The sequence below is a fragment of the Notamacropus eugenii genome, chromosome 1, assembly GCF_028372415.1.
Source record: "Notamacropus eugenii isolate mMacEug1 chromosome 1, mMacEug1.pri_v2, whole genome shotgun sequence".
Lineage (NCBI taxonomy): Eukaryota > Metazoa > Chordata > Mammalia > Diprotodontia > Macropodidae > Notamacropus > Notamacropus eugenii.
Genome location: NC_092872.1, coordinates 565,460,509 through 565,483,242, shown reverse-complemented (window position 1 = coordinate 565,483,242; position 22,734 = coordinate 565,460,509). Strand labels below are relative to the sequence as shown.

At 39.5% G+C, this 22,734-nt stretch overlaps 1 protein-coding gene across 5 annotated transcripts in view; it reads right to left on the bottom strand.

Annotated features, from left to right (window-relative positions):
- The window catches only part of FBXO25 (F-box protein 25), a 158,727-nt gene that overhangs the window by 89,592 nt on the left and 46,401 nt on the right, over positions 1-22,734 (bottom strand). For 2 of the 5 annotated variants that reach the window (XM_072634340.1, XM_072634343.1), the window contains exons 1-2: positions 16,482-16,561; positions 4,118-4,259 (exon numbers count right to left, since the gene is read on the bottom strand). In XM_072634340.1, the coding sequence (XP_072490441.1) occupies positions 4,118-4,259; positions 16,482-16,533 (194 nt within the window). In that variant the 5' untranslated portion in view covers positions 16,534-16,561. Of the gene's footprint in view, positions 1-4,117; positions 4,260-13,520; positions 13,718-16,481; positions 16,562-22,734 lie in introns of those variants that run through there. The other 3 variants (XM_072634341.1, XM_072634344.1, XM_072634342.1) reach the window with 3 other exon arrangements.

Below are 22,734 nucleotides of genomic sequence, written 5' to 3'. Positions count from 1 at the left end.
GTCTATCTCATGGGACACTGAACGGAGCGGAGCCCAGCCCTGGCCATGCAGCACTGAGAGGAATAGGACCTGAACAGACCTCTGGGACAGAATTCCCAGCAGGGAGGGTCCCAGATCCCTCAACCCACAAGTGACAAAGAAAGCTCCAAAGGTCAATGTGGGAGGGCTTTCCCACCTGGGCAAGAGGGCAACAGGGTTCCTCCAGCACTAGCCTGGCGGCAGCAGCAGCAGTGCAAGGAAGGTGGCTACCATGGCCTAGGAAATAGCCTGTGTCCATTGTCCACGCAGCTCAGCTTAAAGCCTCTGGCGGAATTGAGCAGCTGATCTGAACCTCAGCCCTCAGTGACAGCCTCACCCCCACCTAAAGCCCCTGGGGGAATTGAGCAGCTGATTTGAATCTCAGCCTTGAGCAAGATACTAGGGAGAAGAGGTACACTAGCACCCTCCACTTGACAAAGGATTCAGAAGTCAAGTAACTGGCTGGGAAAATGTCCAAAAACGGAAAAAAAATAAACACCATAGAAGATTACTTTCTTGGTGAACAGGTGTCTCCTTCCATCCTTTTGCATGAGGAAGAACAAGGCATACTGTCAGAGGAAGTCAAGGCCTCTGCCTCCAGTTCCTCCAAAATGAATATGACATGGGCTCAGGCCACAGAAGAGCTTGAAAAGCATGTCAGCAGACTGCTAAAGGAGAACCAAAAAAATGCTGAGGATAATAACACCTTTAAAAAGAGGCTAACTCAACTGGAAAAAAGAGGTCCAAAAAGCCAATGAGAGAAGGAGGCTTGAAAAAGCAGAATTAGCCAAATGGAAAAGAAGGTTCAAAAACTCATTGAACAAAACAGTTCTTTAAAAGAGAGAATCGAGTTCAGGGAAGCTAATGACTATGAAATAAACCAAGAAGTTAGAAAACAAAACCAAAGTTTGAAAAAAACAGAAGATAATGTGAAATATCTCATTGGAAAGACAATTGACCTGGAAAAATAGATCCAGGAGAGACAATTTAAGAATTGTCATGATCAAAAAAGAGGCTGGATATTATCTTCCATGAAATTATCAAGGAAAGCTGCCCTGATATTGTAGGACCAGAGTGCAAAATAAATACTGAAAGAATCCACCAATCACCTCCTGAAAGAGACCCGAAAAGAGAAACTCCTAGGAATATTGTGGCCAAATTTCAGAGTTCCAATGTCAAGGAGAAAATATTGCAAGCAGCTAAAAAGAAACAATTCGAGTACTGTAGAAATACAATCAGGATAGCATAAGATCTAACAGCTTCTACATTAAGGGATTGAAGGGCTTGGAACAGAATATTCCAGAAGTCAAAGGAATTGGGATTAAAACCAAGAATAATCTACCCAGCAAAACTGAGTAAAATACTTCAAGGGAATAAATGATCATTCAATAATATAGAGGACTTTGGAGCATTCATGATGAAAAGACCAGAACTGAATAGAAAATTTGACTTTCAAACACAAGAATCAAGAGAAGCATGAAAAGGTAAACAGGAAAGAGAAATCATAAAAGACTTTCTAAAGCTGAACTGTTTACATTTCTACATGGAAAGATAATATTTGTAACTCCTGAGACTTTTCCCAGTATTTGGGTAGGTGGAGGGATTATACACACACACACACACACACACACACACACACACACACACAGAGTATGGGTTGAGTTCAATCAGAAGAGATGATGTCCATTAAAAAAAATAAAAATTAAGGGTTGAGGAAAAAAATACTGGGAGGAGAAAGGAAGAAATGGAATGCAACTGGTTATAAATCATAAAAGAGATAAGAAAAATCTTGTTCAATGGAGGAGAAAAGGGAGAAGGGGAGAGGGGAAAAGTGAAGCTTACTCTCTTCACATATGACTTAAGGAGGGAATAACATGCTCATTAAATTTGGTATGAAAATCTATCTTACACTACAGGAAAGTAGGGGAGGAGGGAACAGGTGGGGTGAAGGAGATGACAGAAGGGAAGGCAAATGGGAGAAGGGAGGAACTAGAAGTAAACACTTTTGGGAAGGGACAAGGTCAAATGAGAGAATAAAAAAAAGAGGGGGACAGGGTGGGACAGAGGACAATACAGTTAGCATTACACAACATGATTATTGTAGAAGTCTTTTGCAAAATGACACATATATAGCCTGTATTGAATTGCTTGCCTTCTCAGTGGGGATGGGGAGGGAGGGAGGGAGAGAAGTTGGAATTCAAAGTATTAGAAACGAATGTTGAGAATTATTATTACATATAACTGGGAAATAAGAAACACAGGTAATGGGGTAGAGAAATTTATCTTGCCCTACAAGAAAAGAGAAAAGATGGGGATAAGGGAAGGTGGGGTGTGACAGAAGAGAGGGTACACTGAGGGAAGGGGTAATCAGAATGCAAGGTATTACGGGTTTGGGGGAGAGGAGAGATGGGAAGAAAAATTGGAACTCAAAATTTTGTGGAAATGAATGTCGAAACCTAAAAATAAATAAATAAATATAAAAAAATTCCTAGAAAAAACACTTTGCATTCTTAATGCCTCTAATTTGTCTCCCCCTACTCACTAATAATATAGATTCAGAAATCATGCCTCAACAGAAACAACTCTCTTCACCTTCAGCTTTGCTATTTGTCAGGATTTTTCACCCTGCTGTTATTTTGCCAACAAGTTCCAGGGATCTTTAAGCTTTCAATGCTTCCAAGGTAGTGCAGTCTGGAGAGAAGTATGGTCTCTTCTCTGGTCCTTATCCAGGAAGGGCTACAATTCTCTTGCAACTGCAATCACTAACACTCCTCTCTAACCTGGGAGTGCAACCTAGAACTAAGGCCCTTGCTCCTTTGTGATCATAAGGGCTCCTCTCCACCCCGTAACTGTAACTGGGGACTGGGGAATGTGTAATGGAGTTGCCAAATGGTGTCCAGTCCTATGGCTCAGTGCCCACACAGGAGTCCCCTGTAATCTCTTTCTGACCAGGTATTCAGTGCTCTTATCACCTTTGGGGGAGGGGGGAGTGTAAGAACTCCATCACTTTGTTTATATTGGATATAAGGTACAGAAGGAAAAATCAAGCTGAATGTAGAACTAAAGTTGCTGTTGTCGAATTGTTTCAGTTGTGTCTGACTCTTTGGACTCCATTTTGGATTTTCTTGGCAACAATACTGGAGTGCTTTGCCATTTTCTTCTCTAGCTCATTTTACAGATGAGGAACTGAGGCAAACAGAGTTTAGTGACTTGCCCAGGGTCACACAGTTAGTATCTGAGAAAAGATCTGAACTCAGGAAGAGGAGCATTCCTGACTCCAGACCTAGAACTCTATCTACTGTACCACGTAGCTGCCCTTAAAGGAGGAGAGATTAGGCCAAATAACATTTGGAAAATCATGATTTAAAATGCACCAACACCACAGAAAGCTTTTATCTCATATGAATATTCTCCTGGGAATGCAAGATGCTTGTGAAACATGAAATCAGAAGTTCAACAGAATGAGTTTTAAGTAATCCAGATTTAAGGCATAAATATCGTTTCAAGGCGTTACCAAAAAGCAGAAGAAGAGAAATAATGTGAAAAACGATAAGGACAAATTGAACAGACAAGTAAGTGGCACAACCATTTTTCAAGAATGAGAGACAGAATGACAGCCAGAGTACTACACTGGTCCTTCAGCACTTTGAGAAGATCTTTCATTGAGAATTAGTGGAAAAAAAAAAAAAACAAAACCCACAAAGATAGGAACTATATTGGATAAGAAGGCATAAAAGAGTGGCTATAATCTTTCTTGATAGGTATAATACCCACTCTGATGAAATCCTAGGCTCTGCAAAGTCACCAAAGCATCACTTGAATAATTTGTTTTTTTTAATAAATGAACACCAATATTTATGCGATTAATCTCAAAAAGCAAGGAAATATTGCATGGCAAGTTCAACATACATGTTCATTTATTCTCCTTGAAACTGACAAAGGGTAAATTATGTAATGCAAAGTACTACCCCATGTTTAAAGTCACTGAATATCTTCATCAGAAAGATGTTTTAACAAAACCAAAATGTATATTTCATTAATCTGCTATTTAAAATTAAAAATTTCTATATCAAAGCATAAATAAATAGTCATAACTTACATGCCATGATTGATGTTACATTGGTTATTCTCTCTTTCAAGTTCCTGACTGCAGGATTCACATCTTTTCCAGCCATCTTCTGTTTTAATCCAACTCCATCCAGGAGATCTCCAGTCTTGACCCAAAAATGGCATATTTTTTCCTATAAAAATGTTTCATTCATATAATAAAATATATAGAATTTTAAAAATCTCTTCACATTTACAATAATTACATTAACCCTTTTTTTAAATAACATACTATGGGCAGTAGAAACCTGAGCTGGTAGAATGATGTTAGCTTAGTTCACTCCTTGTGTTGCTGCAATAGCCTTCCTTTCCCCCACTTTTATTCATATTTTTTTTTATTTTGTTGCACTTTAAGTTCCAAACCATCTCCCTCCTCACTCTGCACTAGAGAAGGCCACCATATGACACAGATTTATAAATATGTGTAAAACCACACTATGCATACTCCTATTTATCAGCTATTTCTCTGGAGATGGATAGCATCTTCGTTCATAGGTCCACTGTAGTTGATTTGAGCATTTATAATACTCAGAATAACTTGGCTGTTCACAATTATTATTCGAACAATATTGCTGTTACTGTATATAATGTTCTCGTGATTCTGCTCATTTCGTTCTTCATTATTTCATGCAAATCTTACCATGTTTTTCTAAAATTAACCAGCTTATCATTTCTTACAACACAGTAATATTCCATCACAATCACATACCACAGCTTGTTTTGTCATTCTCCAATTGATGGAGATCCCCTCAATTTCCAGTTCTTTGCCATCACAAGGAGGGTTGCTATAAATATTTTACAACATACAGTTCTTTTCCTTTTTCCCTCATCATCTTGGAAAACTGACTGGTTTCATCAGGTCAAAGATTAAAAAGTTTTATAACTCTGGGCACAATTCCATATTGGAATACCCTTCTGACTGGTTTCCTTCCCTCAAGTCTCTCTCCATTCCAACACATCTTGCACATAGCTGCTAAGGTGCAAGTCTGATCAGACTACTTCTCTACTCAATAAACTTCAGTAGCTCCCCATTATCTCTTGAATCAAATATAAACTCTCTTTGGGATTTAAAATTCTTCATAACCAAGCCCTTCAACTGCTAAAACCTTCTCCTCTTAGGTTGGCTTTTACCTACTCCATAAGTGCTGTATGTATCTTGTATATCACAGGCGTGTACTACAGTCAACTCAAATAAGTCATAGGAGTCTGCTGATTGTCAAATTTTCAGTGAGTATTTACACCTTGGAAATCAGCAAACAGTACATATCAGGGCTTGATTTATTGTTGTTGTCTGCATTATTGTTTGTTATTGTTTTTATTGTTATTGCCTGCTGTCCCTGATTGTCTAAACATAAGAAAGTATTAATAATGCAAATTAAACTTAATTAAAAGTACCATGCATTTTCCCCTGATATGGCTGTTAACATTTATTGGCATACCAATTCATCCTCTCCTACCTCTCACTCTTGTTACAAAGTAAGGTCTCTGAAGGTAGAGACTTTCAGTTCTTTTCTTGTGTGCCTGGCACAAAATAAGTGCTTATTGAATGCTTGCTAAGTTTCAAAAATCAAACTATAAGACAGGAAAGTGTTTGCATAGACCAGAATTTGAAAACTGGAAGGGACCCCAGAGACCATCTCAGAAAGCAATCTCCTCTATAACATTTTCAACAAATGGTTTGTCTTATTTTTGCTTGAAAAACCAATAAAAAGGTTTTGTAAATCCATCACCCATCTAGGCAATCTATTCTAGCTTTATTTGTTAGGAAGGTGTTCTTTACACCCAGCTGAAATTTGCCTTTCAATTTCCAGCGCCCTCTTGGTCAAATAGAACAAATCTTAACTCTTCTTCCACATTACAATCCTTCATGTACTTGAAGACTTATCTTATGATCTCCTTGAGTCTTCCCTTTTCCAGACTAAACATTTCTACTTCCTTCAAATGATCCTCATATGACATAGACTCTAGGTCTATAATCATCCTGAATGCCTTCCTTTGGGCACTCAATGGTTCAGCAACATCATTCTTAAATTATGGAACCTAGAACTGACCACAGTACTCTCCAGATGAAGTTTGAAGAGGGCAGAGTAGAGAGACTATCACCTCCCTAACTTTGGAAGCTATGTCTTCCTTAATCTAGTCCAATATTAAGTTAGCTCTTGGGGAACTGCTATATTTGCTGACTCTAGCCATCTAGCCAGTTCTGAATCCACTAGATTATGTTATCTTATAACCCTGCTCTCTCCAAATTCTCTACAAGAATAGCATGAGATATTTTATCAAAAGCTATGCTAAAATCTAGGTAAACTATACCCATTGCCCTACCCAGATCTCCTAGTTTGGTGATCTTGCCTAGAAAGGTAATATAATTAGTTTGGTATGATCTATTCTTAATGAAGTCATGCTGGATCTTTGTAATCATCACTTCCCTTTCTAGATGTTTGCCAAACAACAAGTTAATAATCTACTTCTTAGTCATCCAAATCAAGCTCCACTCGCTTCACATTTTTGGAAACCAGGAAAACATTTGCTTTTTCTCCAGCCTTATAGTATTGCTTTCATCTTCCACAATGTTTCAAATATTCCTGACAGGGGCACAGAAATCACATCTGCCATTTATTTCACCAAGTGACTTTAATTCATCAAAGATACTTATGTGCTCTCTTATTATCTTCTTCCACATCTCAAGTGTCAACTCTTAGTCACTTTTATTATGCCATTTACAATGCAAAGTTCATTCCCCTTAAAGAACCAAAGAAATAGGCAGTTTTATCTTTTTTAAATCAGGTATCACTGTAGGTATTACTTCTTGAATCTCTTTTCTCCCTGATATAGTTGAAAAATAATAATAACATCCCCCCCAAAGCCAAAAACCCAACCAAAACATTTTGTTGTCCTTCATTTCCATAACTAAAAATTACTCATTCTAAACTACAGCACTTCTGACACTATTTTTACAAGGTTATGCCATGCTTTTATATTGATAGCTAGCCCAGTGGATACAGTGCTGAGCCTGGAGTCAGAAAGATTGGAGTTCAAATTTGGCCTCAGATCCTTACTAGCTATGTGACCTTGGGCAAGGAATTTAATTAGTGCTATATAAATATTAGCTGTTACTATTTGTTATTACCCTCTGGCATTTGGCCTTGTACTTTCTATATTCCATAAATTTCTTTTTAAAATCTGACTTTTTTTTTTTTAGCAAGTTCCTTCTGAATCCATATTGGTCTCTTCAGATAAATCTCATTTTTACACTCTGTTGGAACTGTTTTTCTTTGGGTCTTCAGAATTTCATTCTTGAGCATCTCCCATCCCTCTTAGGCTGACTTCTGTAGGCCTTTTATGCCATGGAACCCTGTTGGGACTGGAAGCTCAATTCCGTGTGGACAGTCTCGGGCAGGTAAAAGTGGGACTTCTAAATCTTAGAGTCTTACGAGGCCCTCCATGAACAGCGGGGGTTCGAGAAGGTCAGACCGAGCTAGCTCGGCTAGCTCGGGTATTTCCGCCTCTCCCCCGGAGATACCTGATGGGTGGAGTCTCCCTGCCCTCGAGGTCGTCCCGGATTGGAGCACACCTAGTTACCTAACAGCACGGTATTGAGATGCAAACTGTGTGGCTGAAGATTAAGTAGGATTGAGGAAGCCTAAAAGCTCTTAGCACGTGTGGAGCCAAAGAGAAAAGTAGGGCTCCGCTTCTTTTCTTTCCTCTCTCCCCTCCCCCTCTCTCCCCCGCTTGTACTTCTACTTCCATTCCCTTAAGCTTAGCCTTCTTAGGAAATCTCCCCCTCTTCGTCCTAAGAAAGAAGACCCCCTGCACTTGTAACCGAAACCCTGTAATAAAGCTCAACCCCTGTTTGACTCTGGAACGTCCTTTCTCTCATATGTGCATCCGGCGTGGCCAGCCGAAGACCTGGACAGGTAAGAAAGACTCGGGTAGCCCAATACAGGCCTCTAGGCTTGGCAGAACCCTATCATTCTTTCTTATGAACCCCTGGAAATCTTCTCATACAAATTATAATGCATGTCAAAAAATGCCCAGATTTCTTTTCTATCTCTCTCTCTCCATCAAAAACTCTTGAAGAAAATGCTCACTTTAGGCTTAGGATTCTGATTATTTCTATCCCAGCAACCTTCAGGTAAATGAGAATGAGATCCAGAACAGAATTTCCTCTTCTTGGTTCCTCCACCTTTTGAAGGATGAAATTATCACTAAGGCTCGGCGTTTGTAAGTTTTGGTAGAATATGTTTGGATAAGTGAAGACTCCTATTACTATTAGAGCTTGCCTCTGTATTCGGATTGTGATATTTTGAAAACTCTTCATTTAGACAGTCAGTCCATAAGCATTTATTAAGTGACTACTATATCAGGGATTGTGTCACCACAGGGGACTCAAAGAAAGGTAAAAGACAGTCCCTGTCCTCAAGAAGCTCATAATCTATTGAGAGAGACAATATGCCAACAATTACGTACAAACAAGCTATAAACAGGATAAATAATAAATAATAAACAGAGGGAAGGCTCTAAAACTATGAGAGATTAAGAAGGACTTTCTGTAGATGGAGGGATTTAAGCTGGGATTTGAAGGAAGCTGCAGGAGCCATAAGGCAGTGATGAAAAGGGAGAACATCCAGGAATGGGGGACACTTAGAAAAAAATGCCTGTGGAGTTGGGAAGATGTAATTTGTTTGGAGGAACAGCAAGGAGGCCAGTGTCATGGGCACAAGGAGACTGGAAAGTTAGGTGGGAGCTACATATGAAGGGCTCAGAGTACAAAAAGATTTTGTATTTGATCCTGGAGGAGACAGGGGGCCACTGTAGTTTACTGAGTATGAGGGGGTGATATGGTTGGAACTGTGCTTTAGGAAAATCACTTTGGTGGCTGAATGGAGGATAGGCTGGAGTGGGGAAAGAATTGAGACAGACAACCAACCAGGAGACTATTGCCATTGTCTGGGCATAACTTAATGAGGGCCTGCACCAGGGTTGCGATAGTATCAAAGGAGAGAAGAGAAAGTATCTGAGAAATGTTGCAAAGGTAAAATCAACAGGGCTTAGCAACAGATTGGACATGTGGAATAAGAAAATGAGGAGTCAAAAATGACAGTCTGGGTAACTAGGATGGTGGTTCCCTTGAGAGCAATACAGAAATTTGGCAGTGGGGAGTACTTCAGGCGTAAAGTTTCAGATATGCTGAGTTTACGATGTCCACAAGATATCTAGTTCATGATGTCTAACAGGCATTTGGAGACACAAGACTGAAAGTCAGCAAAGATGTTAAGGATGGATAACTAGATCTGAGAATCATCAGAACAGAGATAGTTGAATTCATGAGAGCTGACATGATCATATATAGAGGAAGAAAAGAAGAGGGCCCAGGACAAATGCCTGTGGAATACTTGAAGTTGGTGGGCATGACCTGGATGAAGACCAGCAAAGGAGACGGAGAAGAATCAGTCAGATAAGTAGGAAAAGAACTAGGAGACATTAGTTTCCTGAAAGATCAAAAAAGGGAGTATCAAGGAGAGGAGAGTGATAAACTGTTATCAAAGGCTGGATGTCAAAGAGGCAGTGGCTATGTTAAGTCTGGGAGCAGTGATTTAGAGTTTGGGGGCCTGTGATGTGGTTAAAGTTAGACTGTGTGGTCAAATCAGGGCATGCCTGCTGTTCAGTGGGCCCCTAGGGAAGTTAGAATATTGGGGCTAGGGGCAGCACTATTAGGATTCCATAAGTATGTATTATATTCCAATGACAAAATTACTTTCTTTTCTCTGAAACATTGACCTTGACCCAAATCGTCTTTGTCATTCTTCTCTTCCTCTGGGTCCTGGATTTCCTCACATTGAGTACACCTTCTTAATGAACAATGACCCCACCACCTTTTACCTATCCTGCATCTTTCAGTATATCTGTGCAGTGTCACTGTCTAGTCACATATTGCATCCCACCAAATCCATGATACCTATGAGGGCACATCTGTCTCTCTGCCTATGACAATGAGAGATTAATTTACATTGACACTTAAGGCAATGAGTTTTATGACTGGCCCCTTCCTCAAATTTGTCTCCTGCTCTAAAGAAATTCATACTCTAACTGAGGGAGACAACATATATATGAGAGTTCAACTGCAGGGCAAATGCAAAGACCTGATGGACTTTAGGGCAAAATGGAAAGGTATATAGATGGAAAGGTCCATGAGTTCACTGTGTTACTAGAAGAGCTGAAGTTGATGACTCCCTGTTCATACAATTACATACAATGAGAAATTATGTCTATGTGGCAAGGGTGGGGCCCTGTCCACAACTAATAGAATTCAGGGAATGGGTCCAAGGGTCATAGCAGATCAAACTCTTGAGTTCTCTCCTGTGGGATTCGGATGGAATGGGTGGGTGAGCAGCCTAAGCATCTCAACAATATAAAGAGAAAGGGGAGAGGCGTATTAGAGAGAAGATTGGGAAAGACTTCCCACAGAATCCAATCTGCTGAACCCCTGGCACATAGAGGGCTGAGGGAAGGGAGAGGAAGAACATACACTTGGATGTAAAAAGTAACAGAAAATAAAGAATGAATGATGACTCCTGAGCTATGAACCTGTGTGACTGGAAAAAAGTAGAAAGTCAGGAGAAAGGGTGGATTTACAGGGAAAAAAAATAAAAACTTCATTTTACTTTAAGCCTTTAACTAAAGGCCTGGTTCCTTTGAGAGAAAAAAGTATGTATCTGAAATTGCTCTCAACTGCCTAAGTATTAGGAACAAAACTGGAATATTCACAATCCTACCTAACAAATATTTATAAAGTGCCCACTATGTGAAAAGCACTATGGCATAATGATTAAAAATCTTTTTTAGAATTGAAACTCTATGAGAATTTCATTATCTGGCACTTTAAAATGTAATGAACTAAAATTAATTCTGTCTCACAATACTCTTTGAGGAAACTGGAGACATTCTGGTGTGGTCAATGTAGAAATCATAGCTACAGAGTATTATATGTGTAAGGATCTAGTTGCTGGGTAAATATCTAGCTGTCTTTTTCATGTAATAGCTTGTACAGTTACTTGTAATGAGGCTACTGCATATTTCATCATAAATGATGTCAGATTAAATATGGAAATGAGCTGTCATATCACTAGGAGGAAAACCACAGCTGGTATTGTACTAAGTAAAAGTGATGAGCTCCAGCAGGGGTAGAAAAACCTGTCCATTTCAGAAGCAAGGGTAACAAAGAAACAGCTGATCCTTCAACCATATGACAGCGATTTTCCTTCTAACTTGCTTTCCTCAAATCAAATAGAATCATAACAAAATTTAAAACCCACATTATCATGGTTCTATGGAACACTTAAGATCTAAAGTTATGAACAATACAAATAAATGACATTTATGTAATATCTGAAGGTTTACAAAGCACTTTCCTCAAAACAATTCAACAGTGCAAATGTTATTTTCATTTTACAGATGAGGAAAAGTCAGTCTGAAAGTGACTTCCCCAAAGATACACAATTTTTAAGTACTGGAGGCAGGACTGAAATCACAGTCTACTGACTTAGCTACATTAAGTTAACATTGAAATGTCTTTTACATTAAGATATATAGAATGTAATTCGAAAAAATATAAATTTAATTCTCAAAAAAAGCTTTCTGAACGCTAATGTCTTGTCATCTCTTTCTCAGTTGGGTAGAAGGTAAGCAACTAAAACATTCTTTGAAAATCAATAAGCTAGCTATTAAATTGGTCTTCAAGATAATAAAAAACTCTAAGTACAAGGTATGAGCTATAAATAGTTTAAGTATAACAGCATAACAAACAACATTAACAACTGATTATAATGACAAGATTGTTTTTATGGATAGTTAATGGATCTACATGAGGAGGACATATTTTTGATTGTTTATTATTTCTCACTATATATTTCAAAGGTACAGTCTTCTAATGAGATAGAATGGAACACAGGATCATAGATCTAGAGATGTAAAGACTATCAGAAGCCACACAGTTCAACTGTCTCTTTTTTCAGATGAGGAAACTGAGGCCCAGGAAGGTCCAAGGTCACACCATTCCCCACTCTTAAAAGGCTGAATTCAGTACATATCACATAGAATATACCACACATACCCATTCAAATTCTTTCTTCTACAAATTAATAAAATAACTTAGGATCGCTCTATTTCTAGGTTGTTTACATCAAGGTTTGAGTTTCATTAAAGAAAGAAATATAGAATGAACAGAGATTTTTTTTTAGTATTGACTGCAGGCCAGAGTGTTAAGAATAAGATTAAAGAAAACAAAGTGTATAATCACTGATATTGTTTGAAAAGAGAGAAACCAAAGGAAAATAAATATAAACATGGCGTCAAGAGATGGATGTTCTTTTTGTTTATGGCTTGTTTTAGAACTGCCCAAAAAGGGAGGAAAGAGAAGATGAAGAAAGTTTCGGTTGGGTCAAGTCACTTTTAGTCTTTACAGATGGGAGAAGCATGGCATAGCGTAAAGAAGTTTGAACCTATATCCCAGATCAAACACTTTTCTAGGATCTTATCTAGATCCAACATCTTGATGTGACTCTGTGACTGGGTTTTAATAGGATGGAGAAAAGAAGCTGTATAGGAAGGAGAAAGGTGGTCGGAAGTAGAATCAGGGATAAGAATAAAGATAGTCAAGTTATAGGATTTCATTTAATAAGAAGGGAGCTGGAGGGATACGTGACGGAGGAGAGCCCAGTCAAGACCAGAAGCATTTGCGTTGCTACAATGTAGCAGGCGCTGAGCTAAGCGCTGGGACCCAGAGAAAGGCGAAGCCCAGTCCCGGCCCTCAAGATGCTTGTAATCCAAACGCGGAAAACAACGTGCAGACAGCTGTATAAGGACACGCTGGAAATGATCTCCGGGGGCGGAATATTAGCATCACCAGTACGGGAGGGCGGATTGGGAGCTGACACCTTGAGGATGCTACGGAGGAGCAACAAAGACTGCAGCCAAGGTGGGGGCAGACGGCTCAGGCAGGCCAGACGAGGACGGGGAGGGGAGGCCAGGAGAGGGGGGAGGAGGCTGGGGAGCACCAAGGACAGGGAGAGGAGGAAGAAGCAAAAGGAGACGGGGAAACAAAGAAAGGGGGGAGGACGGGAAATGGAGTCTGCAGAGGCAGTGGGGAGAGAGCAGGAAGGGGAAGGATGGGCAGGGAGATGGAAGCAGACAGCAGAGGATGGGGAAAGGCAGGGAGTGCAGAGAATCCAAGGAAGGGGCGGGTGGGGGAGCGAGGATGCAGACACCGGAGAGCGAGCGGGGGAGCACAATGGCAGGGGTGCAGGGATCACCGAGGTGGGGGCGGAAGGAGCAGGGAGTCGGGGGCGGCCCCAGCGCGGTGGGGGCAGCCTGTCTCGGGGCGTCCTCCCACTTACCCGGCTCCGGCCCCGATCCCGTGGAAGCGCCTGGCTCTGCAGCCCAGGAGAGCAGCGCTGGGTTATTGCCGGAAGTCACCAAAGGTTCTTCTCCGAATACCAAAGGGAAGGCCCCACCCCCTCCCCGCGAGCTGATTGGCCGCTGCGATCTCCGCGTGTCTATGTTGCTACCCTGGGCTGTAGATTCCGCGAGGCCCTACAGATCCACAGTTTGCGCATGCTCCGTAGCGGCCTCCACGCCTCTGCTCCACCCCTCTCCTGCCCCACCCATTTAAAATTCTGTAGACCTGGAGCAGTGAGCGCTTACTCAGAGGACCGAGGAGGGAGTGGGCGGGGCCACGAAGGGCGGGGCGGGGCCACGAAGGGCGGGGCGGAGCCATCCCGTGGAAGGTGCATCTAGTTAGCCCTGGGCTGTCGGGACTAGCCAGGACATTTGAGATCATATAGGTCTGAGATTCTAAAGTACTTTTGCGTAAAGTATCCCTTTGGTTACCTAGTGAAGCTTATGGACCATTTATCAGAATAATGTTCTTAATTACATGACATAAAAGATGTGTGACCGCAAAGGAATTCAGTTATATTGAAATAATTACCAAGATATTTGTAAGAAATGTCAGTCTCCAGGTTAAGAACCCCAGTAGGTTAACCCCTTCATTTTTACAGAGGAAGAAAATGAAACTCAGATGGGAAAGCATTTGCCCAGGGTCACAAAGCCAGAGAATATCAGCATCTGGATTTGAACTCAGGTTCTCTAACCCTATATCTAGTCCTCCTTCAGTCAGTGTCATACCCAGAGTTATGTGCTAGGCTAGGAGTAAAGAAAAAAGGCAAAAGAAAGTCCCTGCCCTGGAGGAGCTCATAAGCAAATGGGAGCCAAGCAAACGGGAAATATTTAAAAGAAGGAAGGCACTGGAATTAAGAGGCATTAGGAAAGGCTTCCTGTAGAATATGGGATTTCATTTGGGACTTAAAGGAAGCCAGGAAAGGTATTAGGTAGAGATGATGAAGAGCATTCCAGGCATAAAGGACAGCCAGAGGAAATGACCAGAGCCAAGAGATAAAGGGCTTTGTTCAAGAAACATCCGGGAGACCACCATCATTGGATGGAAGAGTATGAAGCAGGGAGTAAGGTATTAGAAGACTCGACAGGTAAAAGGGAGCTAGGTTATGAAACGTTTTGAATGCCAAACAAAGTTTTATTCAGATCCCATCCACGTGGGAATATGTTCTCAGATATGAGTGGGAATAAATTCATTGCCCAAGATTGGAGGTATGTTTGGAAGTAAAAGACTTGATCAAAGTCACATCCCCCAGCCCCTGATTAAAATAGGTCCACTTTTCATTGTCAAATTCATTTTCTTTTGTTACTTGTTAACCAATCAGAGTTGATAGCCATTCTCAGGAACATCCGCTCTTCCAAAGGCATATGGGTGGGTTCTGTGAGGGGATCTTTGGCATTTGAGAGTGTCACTGACCCATCAATTATTGCACAATTAATTACCCAGAAATTAGATCTCTTGCACTTTTTAACCATCACAAATTGAAGACTGACTTGAGGCAAGCACACCCACCAGCAGACTATTGCAATAGTCCAGGTATGAGGTATGAGGTGATGCGGGCCTGTACCAAGGTGATGGCAGTGTCACGAGAGACAAGGGAATGTGAAAATGGATAGTTTCATTTCCTTGAGCCCTCCTTCCCCTCCCCCCACCACATTATCCAGGTGTCCATAAGAGCTGTATGAGGATTGGCTATTTTGGCTAGACAAACCAATAATCATTTGTGGTGACCAAGAGTGAACCCAGCTGGCAGAAAACCAGCAACTATGAAGCCAATTAAGACTATACCAGCTTTGAAGAGACCCTGAGCCATTTCATGGTTTATGAACCTCCAAGAGACATTCCTATTCTCAAAGACTTTCCTGACTGCAGGTTATGAGACTATGGACATATTCTATTTTATGGTTTTTGGAGACACCCTTATCTCCAGAGATCCAAACTTTGGTTTCAGGGCTCTCAGAATATCCTATTTTTGGAGACGTCTCATCAATCCTTGAACTGTGGACTGCTTCTCACCAAGGACACATTCTGATTTGTATATCAAAGGGCCATAGCTCTGACACCTGGAATTCCTCACTCTCCTTTCTCTTGAGGATGGGGGTTCACTGACTCATTCCTGTCTAAGCTCACCTTTCTCCCCAAATTCCTTACCTTCCTTTGTTTAAGGCATGCAAACTTTTCCCATCCATCATCTGATGTCCTATTAAATGCCTCCAACTCTAACCCTACCATGTGCATGTTTTTTTTTCCCTTAATAAAAATCTTTATTTTCACAGGCATTATCTTCCTCTGGTTTTCTTCTCTTTAGGGAAAAGGGGGATTTAAATCTCAAGAACTGATCTTTGTGTCTTCCCAAGTGTCTTCCCCTTTGGGTGAAAGAGAGACCAAAATTCCCACAAGAGAGTGTCTGCCTTAGTTTATAGGAATATATTCCAGAGATGTTGAAAGGTGAAATCTACAGGTCTTGGCAATAGATTGAATATGGTAGTAAAATAAAATCAAGAACTAAGGATGACACCTGGGTTAAGAGCCTGAGGTATTAGCTCACACTCAACAGTAATAGAGAAGTTAGGAAAGGGAGAGGGTATGAGTTCAATTTTGGACACTTTTACTTTACTACCCTAAGTTCTTCAATTTGAAAAGGCTACAAGTCAAGACCAAAGTGGAGGGAGTGTTGGTGCATGATTTTCTGTTTGCAGATGTTTGTGCACTCAGTGCAGCCTCTGAAGCTGAGAAGCAACAAAGTATGAATCAATTCTCTGCTGCCTGTGCTAATTTTGGCCTAAAAATTAACACCAAGAAAACACAGGTGCTCCATCAGCCACCACCACACCATCCATACATGGAACCATCGGTTACAACAAATGGAGACGTTCTGAGTGCTGTGGATAAGTTCACTTACCTTGGCAGTGTACTTTCCAGGGATATACACATTGACAATGACGTTGATGCATGCATTGCCAGAGCTAGCTCAGCGTTTGGGGGCTCTGAAGAAAAGTTTAGGAGAGAAGAGGTATTAGACTAACTACCAAACTGAAGGTTTGTGCTGACTTCATTGTTATATGCTTGTGAAACATGAACAGTCTACCAATGCCATGCCAGGAAACTGAATCGCTTCCATTTGAACTGTCTTAGTAAGATTCTGAGGATTACCTGGCAGGATAAGGTACCAGACACTGAAGTCCTTGCTCAACTAAACTGCCAAGCATTCAAACTATGCTTCAGAGAGCGCAGCTTAGAAGGGCTGGCCATGTTGTTCAAATGCAAAATATACACTTGCCAACAAAAACTATTTTATGGACAACTCACATGGGGCAGGTGATCACATGGTGGCCAGAAAAAATGATACAAGGACACTCTTAAGGTCTCTCTCAAGAACTTTGGATTTGACTGTGTAACATGGGAGACACTGGCACAGGACCACTCAGCATGGCATGCCCACATCAGAAAGGGTGCTGTGCTCTTTGAGCAAAGCACAATTGAGACAACACAAAGTAAATGTAGGAAGCAAAAATTTGGAGTGTCCACCCCAAATATTCACATGGACTATCTGTGCCCAACAGATGGTAGAGCATTCTGAGCTCGTATTGGTATGATCAGCCACAGTTTGAACACACTGAAATTTCACTTTATCATGGTGATGTCATTTTGGTCCTCATAGAAGACAAAGGACAACATCCATCCAGTAAAATAAAAACAGCAAAAGATTCTACTTTGCTTGGCCTTACATATGTTAGGCTCAGATATAAACTATGTGACTTTGGACAAGGTGCTTCCCCATCAGAATCTAAGTTTTCTTTTCTATAAAATAGGGGCAATATTGTAAAAATTATGGGATTAATCTATTGGATTTCTTAAATGGAGTATCTTTATAACTGTAGTAACATAATTGAGTCTCTTTATAGTCCTATATATTTTTCTGCATTTAAAAACACCAAACAAGGAAGTTTTGAAGGACTTGGTAAACCTCTGAAATATACAAATGCTATCTATTAATATCATTTTAATAAAGCTGAAGGATGGAGAGATAATTGTAGGGAAAAAAAGCTCAGTAGGAAGGGGAGGCAGGGAGAAATGATGCCTTTATAAATCTATTTGATATATTTTATGACAATGGACCAAAGTTGCAAAATTAACATTCGAACATAGGTCCTTTGACTTCAAATCAAATGCTCTTTCCATAGTACCACAATGTCTCCCAATAATATGCAACAACTCCTTCATTTTATGAGCTGAAAAGTCAATGAAGGGAAGTGTCAGAACTTGACGCTAGGTCTCTGCTCGCTGCTCTTTCTATATAACCACATACCATTACTTATTATTAATGTTCCTGGTAACAGTCTCCCACTGGGAAAAGGAAAATGACAAATGTTGGAGGGGATATGAAATATGAATGCATCTTTGGTGAAGTTGTATTCTGATTTAATCGTTCTGTAGAGCAATTTGGAACTCTGTACAAAGGGTTATAAAACCATGTATATCCTTTGACCAAGAAATACCACTACTAGGTGTGTATCCCAAAGAGATTTTTTTGAAAAAGAAACTATACATACAAAAATATTTATAGCAGCTCTTGCAGTGCAAAGAATTTGAAACTGAAGGGATGTCCATCAATTGGGGGATGGTTGAACAAGTTGTTGTGTATGATTGGGGTGGAAAATTATTGTGCTATAAGTAATGATAAGCAGGATGATTTTAGAAAAACCTAGAAAGACTTACATGAAATACTGTAAAGTTAAGTGAATAGAACCAGGACATTGTACACAATAACAACAATATTGCAAGATGAAGAATCATGAATGACTTAGCTATTTTCAGCAATAGAGTGATTCAAGGCAATCCCAAAAGACTAATGATGAAGTATACTATCCATCTCTAAAGAAAGAACTGATATTATCTGAATACAGACTGAAGCAAGTATTTTTCACTTTCTTTCATTTCTTTTCTTTTATTCAAGTCTTTTACAAAATGAGTAGTATGGAAATGTTTTACATGATTGAACACGTATAACCCATATCTGATTGCTCATTATCTCAGAGTGGAAAGGAAAAGGGGATAGGGAGAGATAGAATTTGACATTCAAAATTTTTTTTAATGTTGAAAATTGTTTTAACGTAATTGGAGAGTATGTGTATACATATGCATATATGTATAGATATAGATAGGAATTTTTTTAAAAAAGAAATGATGAGCAGGATGCTCTCAGAAAAAAACCTAAAAAGATTTATAATAACTGATGCAAAGTGAAATGACCAAAACTAGGAGAACATTATATATGGTAACAGCAATATTATATACAATGATGCACTGCAAATGACTTAACTAATACAACAATCTAAGACAATTCTGAAGAACTTATGATAAAAAATACTATCCATCTCCAGAAAAATAATTAATAGATTCTGAATGCAGATCAAAGCATGCTTTTTCTTTACTTGCTCTACTTTTCTTGTTTTTCTTTTCTGTTTTCTTTCACAGTATGACTAACATAGAAATGTTTTGCATGACTGCACATGTATAACCTATATTAAATTATTTGCATTCTCAATGAGAAAAGAGAGGGAGGGAAAGAATTTTTTAAAAAACTGACTGTTAAAAATGGTTTTTACATGTAATTGAGGAAAAAATAAAGAATTTTAAAGTCTCCGACTGGGTACCTGTCTATCATGGAATGCTATTATTTCTGAAGGTCCTACTTTCATTCACTCATGCTGACAAAAGCACACTGAAGAGTAGGGCTGTAGTCAGTTCACCTTTATCCAGTTACATACTGACTTCTCAAAATAATCTTCACCTGAATGACTTCAGTGCTTCAAAGGATCTGTGATTTCATCAGCTTGGATGCTTCCTTCTTCATCTCCTTGTGGAAACTGAGTTATACTAGTTAAACTTCCTATCTCCACTCTGCCCCAGTTGCAATCCATGCCGTGCAATAGTAATATGCTTACTAAGCAGATCGTTTTATTCTTCTGTCTTTTCTGCCACAGTGGAGGCTCTCTTATCTTCCTGGCCATCATGGAGGCTCTTGTTTCCCACATCTTCCATATTCCCATAATCTGGAGGTAGATACTGGTTTACATTTGCCCCCATGGTGCTAGCACAGCTTAGCGTCTACTCATTGTCTCTGAATAAAAAGTCCAAGAAAGTGGTTTGTAAGTTCACAAAATCACAGTCACAGAATCTCAGAATTCCATGGGACTTCAGATGTCACATAGTCCAACTTAAGTCTAAGAAAGAACTCTCCTAAAGTATCCTCAGTAAAAGACGCTATGGCATAGTAGATATCTGGCCTCAAGATCAGAAAGAACTAGGTTCAAGTCCTGCTGCTCATATGGACTGGCTGTATGACTGTGGGCAAGTAATTTTTCATCTCAGTGACCCCAAGCAAGTCTAAGACTGCATAAATTGCCGAATAGTTACAGAGAAAGTTTCTTCATCAGGTCTTCCATACATCAATGAAATCACAGGTCCAGACTAAAAAAATAAAGGGAAGAGGGTTGAAGAGGAAGGAAATATGTGCCACTTTCAGACAGCTCTAATTGTTTGTATTTTTTTTTACCTGGAGAAAGTGTGCCACTGTAGAAACAGTATAGGATCTGGAATTAGAGGTCTGGTTTGAATCCCAGTGGGGCTACTTATTACCAGTGTGACCATTAGTGAATTATTTAACCTTTCCAGGTCTCATTTTTTTCATCTGTAAAACAAGGGAGTTAGACTGGATGGCCTCTATGTTCCCTTCTAGTTCTAAATCTATGATCCTATGACCTTGTATCCAGACAAAATCTGCCTCTCTGCAACTAATATCTATTACTCTTATTAATCCTAGAGACAAAGAGAACAAGTGTAATCCATATTCCACATGAAGCCCTTCAAATATTTAGAGAATGTTGTTTATCATGTCCCTCACACTATAGAGGCATCAAATTGTGCCTGCAAAATTCCTGAATGGAGGTCAGACCCAGATTAAAATGGGAAATATTTAACTAACTAAATAAAAATATAATACAACATAGATGATGTTAATTTGTGGTTTTCTAAGTCAATATTTGGCTTGGGGGGATCTGTTTCTATTTGAGTTTGACCTTACTGTTCCATACCATGCCTTCTGGATGTCCCTATTTCCTTCAACCAATTCTCTCTTACACCATGATCTTGAGGTGTGAAAAAAATGTATAAAAATAAACATAGGCAAAGAATATAACAAAATCATCACCATATCCAGATGATGTAATGGTATACTTAGAGAACCATAGAAATTCAAACAAAATTATTTTGAAACAACATGAATAAAGTAAATTTTAAAAACCCAGAGAAATTATCAGTATTTTTAACTAGTAAAAACAAACTCCAATAGTAAAAGATAGAAAAAAAATTTATTCAAAAGTGGTAAAATGCACACAAAATATTTCAGATCTAAACTAGCAAATCACATTGAGGACTTTTATGATCACAACTATAAGCATTCTTTACATAGATAAAAGAAGATAATAATAGGAGAGAATTTAAGTGTTGATGCTTGAGCAGTATCAATATAATAAAGATGATAATAATCCTTAAACTAATTATAGTTTTAGTTCCATACCAATCCAACTATGAAGGACTACTATACAGAGCTAGACAAAGTAATAACAAATTCCTCTGGAAGGACAAAAGGATAAGAATTACAAGGATAATAGCAAGCAAAAAAAGTCAGAATGAAGGAAAGCTAACATTGCTATACTATGCTTTACTATACTAGAATACGCTGTATATGCTATGCTATTGTAGCAGCAAGCACCCTGGGATACACAGAAGGGCCTGATGCACAGGTTCTCAGATCTACTTTTCTAAAAGGAAAGCAACTTTTGAGGGGTCAACAATTTACTTTAATTACATTCATCAACAGAGAAAATACAAGCAGAGAAATAAAGGCCGAGAGACAGGGCTTCTGTCTGACCATAAATAATACATACATCACAGATCAACAGAAAATCCAACTGTCTGACCATTATATGCACACATAGTTACCAGAGAGAGAAGCACCAGCATCTGGGTTGTCAAAGCTGGAGGGCTTCCTAATGGCCCCCACTCAGAGTCTCATCTGGCACATGAACCTTCTTCCAAAGAGTAAGCCCCAAAGTAAAACTTCACCTCAGAGTATATATACATTTTTCAGAGCCAGAGGGGCAGGGGAGGAGGGTGCAGTGTTGACCCTCATGATGCTATGCCTCATTAGAAATTAATAAAAAGTATCAGAGGCCTATTAATGGATTGGAAAGATCTTTAACTCTAATTAACATTATATGTGGCCCCAAAATCTTTCATACCCATAATATAGGCAACTTGTATCTGAATATGCATTGATTCCTTAAATAAATACAACATAATTCCCACACAATAAACACATTATGAGCTTCACATTTGCAGAACACATAACAACTCATTCCCAGAGTGACCACAATGCCTTTAACAAACACAAAGGTATATAAAATCAGAATTCAATATACTCCACCTCTAGGAAGCACATGAGGGCAGAAAGAAGATACATAAGAGCAGAGAAGAGACCTCTGATGGCAGAGACTTACTGAAGAAGCCTCTGAACTTTGATGTCAATTTTAAAATTAATTAATTAATTTCTAGTTTTCAACATTCACTTCAAAAAGATTTTGAGTTCCAAATTTCCTCCCCATTTCTCACCTTCACCCACCCCAAGATAGCAATTACTCCTTCCTCCAATCTACTCCCCTCTTCTATCATATCCCTCCCTTCTCTTACCCCCTTCCCTTCTATTTTCTTGTAGGACAAGATAGATTTCTATACTCCATGGCCTGTATCTTATTTACCAGTTGCATATAAAAACAATTTTTAACATTTGTTTTTAAAATTTTGAGTTCCAACTTCTCTCCCTTCCTACCTCCCCACCCATCCCTACTGAGAAGGCATGCCATTTGATACAGGTTATACATGTGTAGTCATGCAAAACACTTCCAAAAGTCATGTTGTAAAAGACTGACTATTTCCCTCCATCCTATCCTGTCACCCATTTCTTTCTTTCTCTCTCTTGACCCTGTCCCTCCTCAAAAGTGTTTATTTCTAATTAACCCCTCTTCTCATTTGCCCTCCCTTCTATCATCCCCCAGCTAATATGCTTGCCCCCTTCTTTTCTGTAGCCTAAG